Here is a 13,427-nt window from a genome sequence, read left to right as displayed (position 1 = left end):
AGGATGGGCAGGTGGACTCGGGAGGGTGCCCGTGCGGTTGATCGTGGGGGATGGGGTGGATAAGGAGATATTGATGCTGAAAAGCCGGGGGGGGAGGGGCAGTGGATTTTAGTTTCTTCCTCGTTCTTTTTCTTCGTATTTCTTTTCCAGTATAACACAAATAGAATAACATGCGCTGAATTTCTGAGGTATATCAACCAAAAAAAAAAAACGTGGTGGTTTTACTTTCGCCCTACCATCCCTCGCAGCGCCTCGGTCTCCCCCTCCAGCTTACTTACACGCATCCGCAGTTCATCCCGCTCCCGTTTCACGGCCTCCAATTCCGCCTCCAGCTCGTTGACGCGGTCTAGCTTCCGCTGCCGGTACCGCCGCGCCGCCAGCGTGTTCAGCTGCCGCTTGCTCACCTTGTTCGCGGAGTCCTTGGGGGTGACCAGGGAGACGGTGAACGAAGGCTTCGCTGCTGCTGCTGCTGCTGCTGCTGATGTTGTGGAATGATGGTCCGTTGTCACAGCGGGCATTTGCGTGGGCTGGTGTTGTGGTGGCTGTCGCTGTGGGAAGATGGCGGGTGGGGTTGGGATTTGGGATTCTATCGTTTGGCAATTAGTATATATCCTTCTCATTCCGATCCCTCTACAAGTGAGACGTACCAGGCAGAGACTGCACGCTCGGCGAATCAAAGAGGAAGGACTCGCTCAGGCTCAACGTCTCCGGAGAACTGAGCAGGGAGTCTAAGGTTGTGGAATCGGGATCGAGGATTGGGACTTCTGGAACAAGTCCCAGAGCGCTGATGTCGATACCCTCGAGATTGAAGTCGAAGTCGAACGGGGAGGGTGTTGTGGTTGTGAGATCCGAGTGGTAAGATTGGTAGTAGGAGGTTTCGTGGAGGAAAGATAACGGGTCGAGGTCACCGGGAGGAAAGGCCGTTGAAGTGGAGACTGGAAGGGAGAGATCGAGGTATGGGTCGAGATCGGAGGAAGAGTAGTCGGGATATTGTTGGAGGTAATGATGATTATGATTAGAATCAAACGGTGGCTTGCCCTGCCAGGTAGATGGCCGGGGAGAGCTGCCTGATGGCGTTCGTAGCGTTGGTAGCTGCGACGTCCATTCTTGTATACTTAGGACCCGGGTCGGGGACCCGGAGGGACCGGAGGGAAAATAGAGGAGAGAGGGAGTAGCTGTCGCCGAAGCGATGAGTTGGTGAGGAGGGGAGGAGAAAGTTGGGGCTGTGGGAAAAGAGAGGGGAACTTTATAGAGTCGAGGTCGGAAATCCGTTGGATGGGCCGGTTGGAGGGGCGGAGTCCCCCTTTGGGAGGCGGTGGGGCGAACGGACAGGGGGGTTGTCGGACTTATTTTAGTTGGGTGTCATGTATACAACCCATCTCCCTACTACTACTACTATAGGTACATATCTCCTCATTAGCTATAGTCATAAAATCCACAAACAATCTATCACTACCACCCATAGACTAAGGAAGGATTAGATGATGTTGGCCCAGGAGCCTTGGAGAGGTTCTTCCTATCTTGTTTCTCTCCAAGCGCCTCAGCAATGCGAAGCATGTCAGCTGTAGGGTGGGTTTCCTCATATTGCCAGCGATGAATAGGAAAGTAAATATAAACTTACTTCGTCCTCATACTATAGTCAACTGTCTATCTCACATTACTGCACACTATCATACTTCCTTCACAATCTTATAATTATCTTCTTACTGGATACTACTATCATAATGAGTCGAAGTGATACAGGATGATGTGTGTTGTTTTGGCTGTCTAAAATACACCCGCCCAGACGGAGCTGAGGGGATCCACCCCCGAATGAGCCAGCATGACTCATTCTGAATCATGCCTATTCCAGACATTTGGTCTCCACCCCCCCCATAACTTAGTGTTCGATTTCGTGCACGGCTCTAATACCTCGACAGGGCGCCAGAATAGAATCGCTGCCGTGGTTGTGCCCCCAGGATGGTAACACTTCTTAGAGTGAGAATCATAGTGAACAATACTCCGTTCAGAATCAATCATAGTATCTCATTAGGGCTCTATATAGTCTATCATTAATCTGCGGCATTAGTATTATCTATCCTCTTATGTCCGACCAAGCACTATCCTCCAGTCCTATATCTCCCCTCTTCCCCCAACAACGTCCCGGCTTTCCGTCTATAACTCTACTTTTTGTTGAGCCTGGCCCTCAAGCGCCCCCCAAACAAATAGAAAACATACGGAATAAACACCATCCCCACGCCCAGGAACGCCAACAACCACGACGCCCACTGCAGCCCCAGGCGGTCGTACATCTGCGTGATGAACAGCGGGAACGCCGCACCGCCCCCGGATCGCAGGAAGACCTTCGCCGCCAACGCGGACGCCGCATACTTCTGGTAACTGTCGATAATATAGTTGTTCACCGCATAGTAGCACAGCACCATGCCAAACCCGAAGGCAATCCCGGAGGAGGCAGGGCCCACCCAGATGATGTCCTTGTAAGAGGTGGCTCCAAGGATGAAGAGAGCGACAGGGATAAAGGGCGCGCCGATCAGGGCTCCGATGAGTCGGTCCTCGGGCGTGGGCGGGCGGCGGCTGCAGATGCGGTGGAATTGCTTCTCGAGACGCGGCGTGAAGATCAGCGAGAAGCCGGCCCCAATCAGAATAGGGATGAACATCAGGCCGATCTGGCCGTCGTTGTAGCCGTAGAGCTTGCCAAAGATCACCGGGTAGGCAAAGAAGAACGCGTACAGCATCGCATAGATAAGCACGATGTACATGCACATCAGGTCCAGGACGGGTTCGGTGAGAATCATGGTGATCGGTCGGATCAACGAGGTGCGAACGATCTCCTGGAAAGTGAGCTTGCGTTGCTCCTGCTCGGTGATGATGCGTGGGTTGCCGGTCTCGGCACGAAGGCGCGCCGCCCGCCGTTTGAGGATGACAGGCGCGTAGGTCTCTGGAATGAGACCCACGAGGATGGCGACTGCGCCCGCGAAGGCGAGATTGGTCCAGAAGAAGAGATCCAGGCGGCCTGAGCCTACCGTGATCCAGCCGCAAACGATGGGTCCGATCACAGGGCCGCAGTATGGAGCGGCCGCGAAGAAGGCGATCGCCATGCCACGTTCTTCAATGGACCAGATGTCGGCTATGGTGCCGCCCGCGAGGGATAAGCCTGAGCTAGAAAAGACGCCACTAAGAAAGCGGCAAGCCAGAAGTCCACCGATATTGGGAGAGAGGGCGCAAGGGATCTGGAAGATAGTGTACAGCACAAGCGAGATGATGTAGACCGGCCGACGACCGATAATCTCCGAGAGGGGCGACCAGAGAAGGGGGCCGACAGCGAACCCGCAGACCATAATACTGCAGGTGAGGGTGGCCACTTCAAGTGATACATGATACTTGTCTTCAATGAGGCCAAGACCGCCGGTCACGATAGCGGAGCCATAGGCAACGCAGACAACAAGCAGCGAGGCGATCATGGTGACGTACCATCGATAGATACGAGACCAGTTGTAAGGGTTCTCGGGATCGTTGATTGTGAAGGTAACAAACTCGTTAGACTTCTCATCGGCCTTTTCAATGTCTGAGGAGGAGCTTGACGAGGGTTGTCGGTCTTGTCGCGAGCGAATTTGTTCGAGCGTGCGTTGGGGAACGAGGCCGGTACTGGTCTCGATAGTGTATTCCTCCGGGAAGACAGGGTCCGCAGGGCGACCGACATCTGGATAGTTGTAGTCGAGAGGTGGAGGGCTTGGGGAAATTCCACGGTTTCGCAGTGACTCTCGAGTCTCGGTGCGTAAGAGGTGTGGCTGCTCTAATGCATCGCTCAGAGCCCGCTGGGGCTCAGAAGTTTGTGGTGCCATGATGATAACTGGTTGACTTTTGATATGATGAATTGTGTCCTTTTTATACTCTTTCCAGTGTGACCAGGGAAGAAGCAACAGCCTGATATCTAGGGAATGCTTGGATTTATATCTTGTGATGGCTGGCGAGTTCCAAATCCTATAGTTCGGGCACGCAGCAAGGCCGACGCATCGCCGATCCATCACCGAGACGCACCGAGCTTGAACCGTCAGATATATTGCCTGGTTCCTGAAGCCAACGCACGCCATCTGGCTGACTCAAAGCCGATTCAAAACAAGGCCATCCATCCCTGTCTCGCGGCATTGGGTGCATCTTGCATCAGATTGAACACTGAACCAGGGACCAAAGCTACTCAGGTCTAATGAGCCCAGCGCGCCGACCGCGATAAGTTTCTTCTCCTGACTTTCGACGCGTTCCCTCATCATCGAACAGACAACAGCAGTGAAAAGGGCTATACTTGATCGCGATCATATGTAAGTCCAGTTGGTAAATTCCGGGTGAGTATATCTTCGGAGCGGAGATGTGTTGTCATCCAGTTCGTGTAAGCTGCAGGATCCGGGATGAAAGAAAATTTCTGCTCATGCAAGCTGCAACTAGCCTATCAAAACTCCCAAGCTATGACGAAAGACCAGAGCCCACAGCTGCGCGATATGTTATGAAACATACTTCAAAAGGTGAGATGTCGATGAGAGTCTGGACAGGACGATGAGAAGTTAAGGGCGCAAGCTCGGCGATGCCTCGGTGCCGATGCAATCCCGGAGCATCTCCGAAGTTGAAATAAAGCGCTACCGAGCTTCACTGACAGAGAACGAGAAAACCCCGAGAAGTTGAACCCAACACATCATCATGAAATATGCGCCAATATCACCGCGGCGTTCTTGCGGTAGAAGTGAATCGAAGGATTGAGCCAAACCCGTCATTTCATGGAGAAAACCAGTGGAGCTTGATGCTATCCCTAAGCTAATAGCATATCCAGAAACAAACTACTCACTCCCAGCCCTAACCCCTGACTTGGTGCAATGCCGCCCTTTCATCCAATTATATTTCTCTTTCAACCCTCTAGTCACTAGCTCGGTACTTGGCCCGATACTCCTCCAAGCGGCGCATGTCCTCGCCAGCGCCCTTCTCCTGCATCAATCGGATCAAGTCATCCAGCGTGACGATACTCGTCGTGGGCACGCCATACTCCTTGCGGATCTGACCCATGGCGCTCATGCGTGGCGCATCATCCTCGACACCGTTGGCGTCCTTGGGGCCGGGCATCTTCTCCAGGCGGTCGAGCGCGACGGCAAAGCCAACGACCTTGCCGCCCTCCTTAGCAACCAGATCCAAGGTCTCACGCATCGCCGTACCGGCGGTAATCACGTCGTCAATCACCAGCACGTTCTTGTCCTTCAAGCCTGCACCCACGATGCTGCCGCCCTCGCCGTGGTCCTTCTTCTCCTTGCGGTTGTAGCTGTAGGACACCTCGGACCAGACTTCAGGTTGGAGACGGTGAAGCTCGAGCAGGGTGGCGCAGGCGAGGGGGATGCCTTTGTATGCGGGGCTATTTGCGGTTAACGCACTGGTTTGAGGACTCCAGATGGACGAGAAAGAGGTATAGGAGAGGATGCTGCGGGGTAATATCATTATTTGAAGGAAGAGGCGCACTCACCCGAAGATCACATCGGGCTTGGGGATGGAAGGGTTCTCGGCGAGGAAAGAGATGATGGTGTGAGCATAGGCGGTTGAAAGGGCGGAGAGGAGAGAAGCCGTGTGGAAGGTACCGGCGTTGAAGAAGTAAGGGGATTCTAGATGTGATCTTCCAATTAGTACGGAATCATATCTCGGGGAGGGGAATACGTACGACGGCCCGACTTGAGAGTGAAAGTGCCGAAGGTCAGAACCTTGGCGGAGATGGAGGACTCCAGGAAAGAGGTCTTGTAAGCAGGGAGAGCCATAGCGAAGAAGCTGAGAATGTATTGAAGATATGCAGGCAGCTGCTGGCGGGGAATCGTCCTTCATTTCCCCCAGGAGAAAAAGATTGAATCCATCTCCAGATGATGAGGTAAGCTATACCCCGCACTATTCCCGTTTCGATCGCACGGAAGGGTCGCTTTCTTCCGAGCTCGGGAGTTGTCCTTATCACTTATCGGCTTTTCCAATTGTCCTTCAGTCTTCAGAATCCCGAAAAGAATGATGATTTAAGTCTATGTACATGAACGAAACAATTGCTCGAAAGCCTATCTATTATCTTACAACTCACACCTTTAGCCCAAGTTCTGCAAGTTGACCATTTCATAGTATTTTCCGCGCCGACGCAGCAGCTCCTTGTGCGTGCCCCACTCGACGATCTCTCCTTGCTCAAGGAAATAGATCATGTCCGCTCGCTGAATAGTACTCAGGCGATGGGCAACTGCAATCGTTGTGCGACCCTTTGCCGCTGCATCCAAAGCAGCCTGAACCACTTTTTCCGACTCTGAGTCTAACGCCGACGTGGCTTCGTCGAGCAGAAGGATGCGAGGGTTCCGAATCAGCGCCCGAGCAATGGCGATTCGCTGCTTCTGTCCACCCGAGAGCATGCCGCCTTTACTGCCCACGAGTGTATTGAAGCCTTGTCTGCGAGGTATTAGTGCATTGGTCTCTCAACGTGGTTGGACGGATTGATGTTGATGCGAAGAGTTTCACCAAGGAATCACTTACGGTAGTGACATGATGAAGTCATAGATGTTCGCGTCTCTGCAAGCTTGTACTAATGTGTCCTCCGCAACCGCTTCGTTGTGCGTGCATCCCAGCAGAATGTTTTCGCGGATCGTGCCTTGGAATAGAGCAGGCTCCTGACTGACGAGAGCAAGGTGGCTACGATAGGACTTCTTTTCGAGCGTTGCAATGTCCCGTCCGTCGACGTACACTTCACCCAACACCGGTTCGTAAAACCGTTCTAGCAAGGAGATTATCGTGCTTTTCCCGCTGCCACTTGACCCAACCAGTGCAATGTTCTGTCCTGGTTTGATCGTGAGGCTGACATGTCGTAGCACGGGCTGCTCTAGTCGGGTAGGGTACCGGAATGACACGTCCCGGAACTCCACCGAGCCCTGCATCGAGGACACATGAATTGCTTTACATCCAGCGTGCTTATAAGTCGATCGGTTGCTGAACAACTTCTTGAACTCCGCAGCCGCATGTTTTGCCTTGCCCATATCCGGTGCGTTGGAGAATATGGTCCCCGCCGCCTGGGCGCCGAAGATGACTTCACTGAAGCAAACATAAAATTGGAAGAGTGTGTACTCTCCATGCCCGAGAAGAGTTCCGCCATACCAGAAGCCTAGAGCCATACACAAGAACGGTAACGCCTGGGAACTGGCATAGAGAGCGGAGGACTTAAAAATCGGTAGGATGTCTTCCTTCAGCTGAGCCCGAACTTGCTTCTCGTAGGAAGTGACAACCTGCTTCTCCATCGTCAGAGAAGCAACGGTCCGGATGGCAGAGGCAGCCTCGCAGGCTGAACTTGCAGACTGTTGATATGCCGCTTTCGCGCGGCGCTGGAAACGGTCCAACATCCACACGCGAAGGAAGCCGCACATCAATAGGACTGGTACGGCTGAAATACACACCAAAGCTAGCTTCCAGCCCATGACCAGAGCCACGACCAGGGAAGCTGAGAGGTTGACAGTAACAATGAGAAAGGTCCCAAGAGTGACACCGCTTATTCCAGCCAGCTGCTTGGTTTCGGCACCCAGCGTGGATGTCAAAGCGCCTGTCGTATTCTCCTCTTTGTCAAAGAAGGAGATCTCTTTATTGAGCATGACTCGGAATGCCTGGCTTCGGGCTCGAAAGATGAGTTTCTCGGAGCTATAGGCAAACAGTGTGCCTTGAGTGGCATAGATGACCAACGTCACCAGCCCCATCATGAGGAACATTAAGCACCAGAAGTTGGCATCATGGCGCAATTTATGGTACTCGAGTGGTGGTAAGCTTAGAGTGTTAACGGCTTTGGCAAACAATACCGCTTGGGATGGCTGAATACCACCCGCCAGGGTCGATGCACAAAGACCCAGAATCATGATCGGCCACTCCGGCCGGTTGAATGAGGCGAGGAACTTGAATAACGCCCAGAGCGACAGATCTTCCTTGTGCTTGAAGGGTAATGGTGGAATGAACATAGACATCCTGGTCCTACGTCTATGTCTTTTCGTACCCGTCTTCAGCACAATGTCCGAGGCATCGTCGCTGAAATCGTCTTCATCGTCCATTGCACATCCGCCTCCAATGTAGTCCTCGTCGAAAAAAAAGGTCATCGACTCATGTCGCTTAGCAGCTTCCCTTTGCTTGATCTGCTGCGCCTGGACCATGTCATAGTAGACACCTTCTCGGCCCATAAGCTCGAAATGCGACCCTTGCTCCACAATGTGTCCATGGACCAGGACAACAATATTGTGAGCCTCCTTGATGGTCGCTAGACGATGCGCAATGGCAATCGTCGTCCGTCCCTTGGAGGCGTTGTCCAACGCCGCCTGGACAATCTCTTCAGACTTGGCGTCCAGCGCCGAGGTTGCTTCATCTAGCAACAAGATCTTCGGGTCGCTCACCACGGCCCGCGCAATCGCAATCCGCTGCTTCTGGCCTCCTGACAGCGAGAAACCACCGATATTCGTGTCATACTTCTTCGGTAACGCCATGATGAAGTCATGTGCGTTGGCCATTCTTGCCGCGTCATGAATGCGCCGGGTAATACTGGCTTCAGGCTCGTTTTCGTACTCAGATCCAATCAGCCCGAAGCGAATATTCTCGTAAATCGTTGTGGCGAAAAGTCTTGGCTCCTGCGAGACCAAGGAGATCTGCTGTCGCACCCACCGCAGATTCAAGGTATAGAGATCGTGACCGTCGATCGAGATGTGGCCGGCGACGGGGTTGTAAAACCGCTCCAGCAGCCCGATAACCGTGCTCTTGCCGGACCCCGAGGGCCCGACAAATGCGGTGGTCTTTCCTGCAGGGATATAGACGCTTAGGTCATTTGTAACAATGACCTCCGGTCGCGAAGGATATACATGCCGCACATTCTGCAGGACAATATTCCCCTTGACGTGGGCGAGGACCTTGCCGCTCTCGGAGGAGGCATCCAGCGGCGATGCCCGGTCGATTGTACTGTAGAGCTTGGAGGCGGCCGCCACGGCATTGGACAGCGCCTGGGCATTGGGGGCAACATTTCCCAGGTTGTAGGAGCCCAGCATGATGGACATGAGAATGGTCAGAACATCGCCGACCTTGACGTGCTCCCGGGCGTCGACGAGGAAGCGCGATCCCATCCAGAAACCCATCCCATAGTTTAGGTACATGACGCCCAGCATGGCGCCGACCATGATAGCGAAGGTGATCTGCGATTTCCGGGCCGGGGCCTCGGACTCTTTCAGCTGCTCCTCGTACTTGGCAGCCAGCACGTTCTGAGCATCAAAGGCGACCACTGTCCGGACCGAATCCAGGATGTCCTCCGCGAAGCTACCGGACCGGCCTTGACATTCCAGCGCGCGCTTGCTGTAGATCATCATGAAGACGGACCCGCCGCCCATGATGAGAAGTAACGCGATCAGCGTGGCGCTGCATATCAACGCGAGCTTCCAATATTTGATATATGCGATAACAAACGCAGTGACGAAGGTCGAGAGCCCCGTCAACGCTAGGCCGACCTTCTCGGAGATCCCGTCCTGGATCAAGTTCGTGTCGGCGGTGATCCGAGTTGTGATCTCGCCAGCTCCAAGACTGTCAAAGAATGCAATGTTCTGGCGGAGAATCGCACGCAGGTATTCCACGCGGATGCGCTGGACTACATGGTCGCCTGTGTAGATGAAGCCAACAGTAGCGATGTAGATGGTTACGAACTCGGCGGCGGCCAGGTAGATGAAGTAGACCACGTATTTGTTGAGCTCCTGGTGGAAGTGATCGTACGTGATGCGCCCGGCGCCGATGTCCTGGAAGGTCGATGTGAGGCTGCCAAAGAGAACCTATACAACTCAGGTTAGTTAGTCCGATATCAGTGACTGATTGATCCAGCATTCGATGACTGACCGTGAATAGCGGTAGAGCAGCGCCCCCGATGATGGAAGCGAGCGAGCTTCCCAGCAGGAAGACAATATCCCATCGGCTGGCATAGCGATAGATGCCAAAGAACCCCGGCTTAGAGACGGGGACACGGATCTGTTGCTCGAGGATGTTCTTCTCGACTTCCGATAAGGAGATGACAGTGCTGTCTGTGGCAGGAGTCTGTTTGCGACCGTGGTCAGTATATGATACGGGAGGGGGGGGGGAATGTGAAAAGCTATCCCAACCGGAGGTATTGGCTCCAAGCAGATGTCTTCTTCTTTCCACTTCATCATGCAGATGGTCTGTTCTTGGTTCGTTTCTTTTTTACCAAGCCGCCCAGGAATCGCATCTCACGGTCGAAGCGGAGGAGCGAGGCGATTTAGGTCGGTACAGTGACTGAACCCAGCCCAGCCAAGACAGAACAGTAGAAAGAATGGATTTGAATGAAGGGGAATGGCCAGCGAAGGCGTGATAGGAGCAGAATAGACACTGGGGACGTGATAGGGCCCCTATAATCCAATCCACTCATCTCCCTGGAACTCTCCGTACCACGGGAAAGTCGATTGATCGTGCCCATCGTGTCATACGTTACGAGACCGGCTGGGCCAATGTCCCAATTATTCTGTCGACAAGTCGAATTGAAGATGGAACCAAAAGATGGGCATCGGGTGCCAGTCGCTGTGTACCAGTGTTTCACGTGGATGAGAGAAAAGAGACGATCAGGGACCAAAAACTCCGCTCAATTTTAGGGCTAGCAGAGAGGTCAAGTCTGTGCGGCTGAAACGCAACCGTGTCCGAACCAGATCGACCCGTTCGGATATTACAGCCTGATGGAGGGATTGCCGGGGCCCTAAAGGGGGGGATCTCAAGTAGGTCCGGGCTGAGGTTTGGTTTCAAACTCTGCAATTTTCATGGTTGAAAGCTGAAACCGGGGTTCGTATTGACGACGGCCTCAAAATTGGGGCCATCGGGCCCCTCGATGGCCCCCCCTCTCCATACTCCACTCAACGTTAATCGACTTAATCAATCCAAAACAATCTCCGATGGCCAAAAATCAATTCGTTTGTCTTCTTGTGAGCATTTGTTTACTGCTGACTATCTCGTTTCATGCCAAAACCTTATGCGGGGTATAAACATCATTGAGATCCACTGCCAAAAAATTCCGAAGCACTAGGCCGACTTTCAACATGATGAGAAAATGAAATGAATGTGTGTGTGGTGGAAAGAAAACCCAAAGAAGAAAACCCCCCCGAGAAAGAACCAGCCCCTCTCTAGATCTAGATCTTTGGATCGACCGGTCCCATTGATTAAGCAATCTCACGCTTCTGAAACTTCAACTTCAGATCGGGAAGCTCCCAGAAAGCATAGCAGCGACTCTCGCGCTGCCAGTCCTTGACGCGACCCACATACTCTGCATCAAAATCCAGGAAGAATGCAGCGAGAGTTAGCTGCATCATCTGCTTCGCAAAGTACTTGGCAACGCAGGACCGGCTGCCCACCAGGAAAGGCTGGACAGCCTCTTTCTTGTCCGTGCAGCCTGGCTCCGTCCACCGCTCGGGAATAAACTCGTAGGGCTCATTGAAGTACTCGGGGTTATGGTGCAGTGCGAAGATCGAAGTGCAGATCTCAGTCTGAAACGGTGCCACATGATTAGCTGGAGCAGGCGGGGCTGGGGAACATGCCATTGGGACTTACTCCGGCCGGGATATACGTTCCATCCACATAGGCTCCGGGTGAAACACGCGGGCCTCCCACTGGGACAGGAGGATACAAACGGAGGGACTCCTTGATGACAGCGTTCAAATACGGCAGCTCTTGTGCGACGTGCCCTGAAACATCCTCCGCAGACGTGAAGGCCGAGCGCAACTCCTGGTTCAATTTGGTATGCACCTCAGGATGGGTCAGAACGAAGTAGATGGTCGCACAAAGAGCATTCTGGGTGGTATGGAAACCAGCCAGCATGATCGCGGAGAAATTCTCGGCAATTTCTGGCACCGGCAGATCGCTTGTGCCTGCTCGCTCCATCACCTCGACCATAATGTCCCGACGGGTGTGGTGTGCGCCGAGTTGCCTGTTTGCATCTTAGCGATAACTTCACTTATAGGATTGGTCAGAACTCACTCGTTGATAAGTCTCATTCTCGCCTGTTCCGCGGACTGGCGGACACCCTTGCGAATCAAATGACGAAGCATCCATTTGATCATCGTCGGCACTCCTGAGCCCTTGAATTGATCACGGATGGTACTCCAGTAGAAGATTCGAGGCAGCTGCTCAGTCCAGAAATAGGGCTTTCCGCGCTGCAGGCAGCCTAATGGTTTCCCGAGCAGCACCTCGGACACAGTATCAACGGAGTGACAGTAGAGCAGCTGGTTCAGAGACAGCGTGTCTGTTGTCTTCAATTTTTCCTTCATCGTCGTGTGCAAATGCAGGATTCGCTCTTTGATAACGCCTGCATGAGCCTGCATGCTGCCGGGGCTAAGAGAAGGAGCGAACAGTTTTCGCGCTGAGGCATGATATACAGGGTCACTCGCAGTGAAGATATTCCGTCTCGAGATACCCTTGTAGAAACCGGTCTTCAAGAAGGCGGTGCCTTTTCCCGAGCCAGCACCATAGATGTTGCGCAGGCCCCTAATGGTGTTGGTAGTCGCCTGGCCCGGTGCAAAACGCACAATCTTGCCTGAGGCAGGTCAGTCGATTTGACCAAAGGCTGCACATGTTTTCATGGGGGAAGGTTACCATAGGATTCGTGCAACGAATGAAAATAGTGGGCACTGCGACCGGACAGAAAAGCTATCTTGGTGCCAGACTGCAGGTGCCGGGTGGTTAGACAATTGTCCGTTTGGTTACGAGTGCAGAGGAGAAAGGGAAACATACACCGCAGAGGAACAAATCAAGGAATGAGCCTGGGACTCCCTTGGTGATTGGCCCTTTGGGAAGCAATTGAATGAAGAGAATGAAAAGCCAAGGGATCTGGTGGTGTGTCAGTCATACCGGTCGAGAAGCTTGTATCATAAGTTTCAGCATACCAACACGATGGCGAGAATTGGAAGGGAGATGATTCCCGAAGGATTGATTTCGAACTGCCCCGAGGGCACTGCCATGGCCAGAAAGATCATCTTAACGAGAGTGATGACAAGAAACGAGTGTAATTGCAAGAACGAGAGTAGTTGATCACCACAGAAGATGCCTCAGACGTGCTATGACCAGAACTATTTATCATGCATGGGCCATGGTCCCCGTCAGGAGCCCGAGGTGAATCACGCTGGAACAAGCAGTGCCGCTGTTGAAGCAAAAGTTATTCTCCTGATCCCATCCGGCTAGATGCATCTACTGGTCTCAGCCCATGTTTCTGTTGCACAGGTTCCCCGGGCTGATTCTGGTCCACTCAATCAGATCAGACCATAATGTATACGTGATCTTCAGGATCATGATTGGATGCAGGTTCTGAGTTCCTGGATGATAGATCGAACCCCGGGTCAGGGTCAAGAGTGGATCTGCCGCATTTTTGGGGATCAGCGGGCCCCAAA

At 53.1% G+C, this 13,427-nt stretch overlaps 4 protein-coding genes across 4 annotated transcripts; all 4 read right to left on the bottom strand.

The window, feature by feature from the left end:
• Positions 1 to 2,105: 2,105 nt before the first annotated feature.
• BP01DRAFT_358431 (MFS transporter) lies at positions 2,106 to 3,882 on the bottom strand. The gene has a single exon (XM_025575428.1). It carries the CDS (start codon positions 3,840 to 3,842, stop codon positions 2,163 to 2,165), a length of 1,680 nt encoding a protein of 559 aa, XP_025429695.1. The 5' UTR covers positions 3,843 to 3,882; the 3' UTR covers positions 2,106 to 2,162.
• An 845-nt stretch (positions 3,883 to 4,727) lies between these two features.
• Positions 4,728 to 6,152, bottom strand: BP01DRAFT_97797 (orotate phosphoribosyltransferase). The gene is made up of 3 exons (XM_025580279.1): positions 5,690 to 6,152; positions 5,498 to 5,633; positions 4,728 to 5,389 (listed from the first exon to the last, which is right to left on the bottom strand). The coding sequence occupies exons 1-3, from the start codon at positions 5,781 to 5,783 to the stop codon at positions 4,903 to 4,905; spliced, it is 717 nt and encodes a 238-aa protein (XP_025429694.1). The 5' UTR covers positions 5,784 to 6,152; the 3' UTR covers positions 4,728 to 4,902.
• Positions 6,093 to 10,190, bottom strand: BP01DRAFT_300420 (putative ABC multidrug transporter; the record flags this gene model as incomplete). The annotated part of the gene is made up of 4 exons (XM_025571988.1): positions 6,093 to 6,441; positions 6,526 to 9,821; positions 9,886 to 10,080; positions 10,146 to 10,190. The coding sequence occupies 4 exons, from the start codon at positions 10,188 to 10,190 to the stop codon at positions 6,093 to 6,095; spliced, it is 3,885 nt and encodes a 1,294-aa protein (XP_025429693.1).
• A 1,026-nt stretch (positions 10,191 to 11,216) lies between these two features.
• BP01DRAFT_323012 (cytochrome P450) lies at positions 11,217 to 13,115 on the bottom strand (the record flags this gene model as incomplete). The annotated part of the gene is made up of 6 exons (XM_025572779.1): positions 12,927 to 13,115; positions 12,775 to 12,870; positions 12,637 to 12,706; positions 12,022 to 12,577; positions 11,596 to 11,971; positions 11,217 to 11,531 (listed from the first exon to the last, which is right to left on the bottom strand). Coding segments are annotated over exons 1-6 (1,503 nt in total), but the record flags the coding sequence as incomplete, so codon positions are not given.
• Between the last annotated feature and the right edge of the window lie 312 nt (positions 13,116 to 13,427).

This window comes from Aspergillus saccharolyticus (genome assembly GCF_003184585.1).
Source record: "Aspergillus saccharolyticus JOP 1030-1 unplaced genomic scaffold BP01scaffold_25, whole genome shotgun sequence".
Lineage (NCBI taxonomy): Eukaryota > Fungi > Ascomycota > Eurotiomycetes > Eurotiales > Aspergillaceae > Aspergillus > Aspergillus saccharolyticus.
Note: the sequence above shows the minus strand (reverse complement) of the source record. Positions and strands in the feature narration are given on the sequence as shown.

Coding starts and splice junctions, on each gene's coding strand:
- BP01DRAFT_358431 (XM_025575428.1), bottom strand. CDS start 3,842: ATGGCACCACAAACTTCTGAGCCCCAGCGGGCTCTGAGCGATGCATTA.
- BP01DRAFT_97797 (XM_025580279.1), bottom strand. CDS start 5,783: ATGGCTCTCCCTGCTTACAAGACCTCTTTCCTGGAGTCCTCCATCTCC. Junction 5,634..5,689: donor CACTCTCAAGTCGGGCCGTC/GTACGTATTCCC, acceptor GATCACATCTAG/AATCCCCTTACTTCTTCAAC. Junction 5,390..5,497: donor AAGCCCGATGTGATCTTCGG/GTGAGTGCGCCT, acceptor AACCGCAAATAG/CCCCGCATACAAAGGCATCC.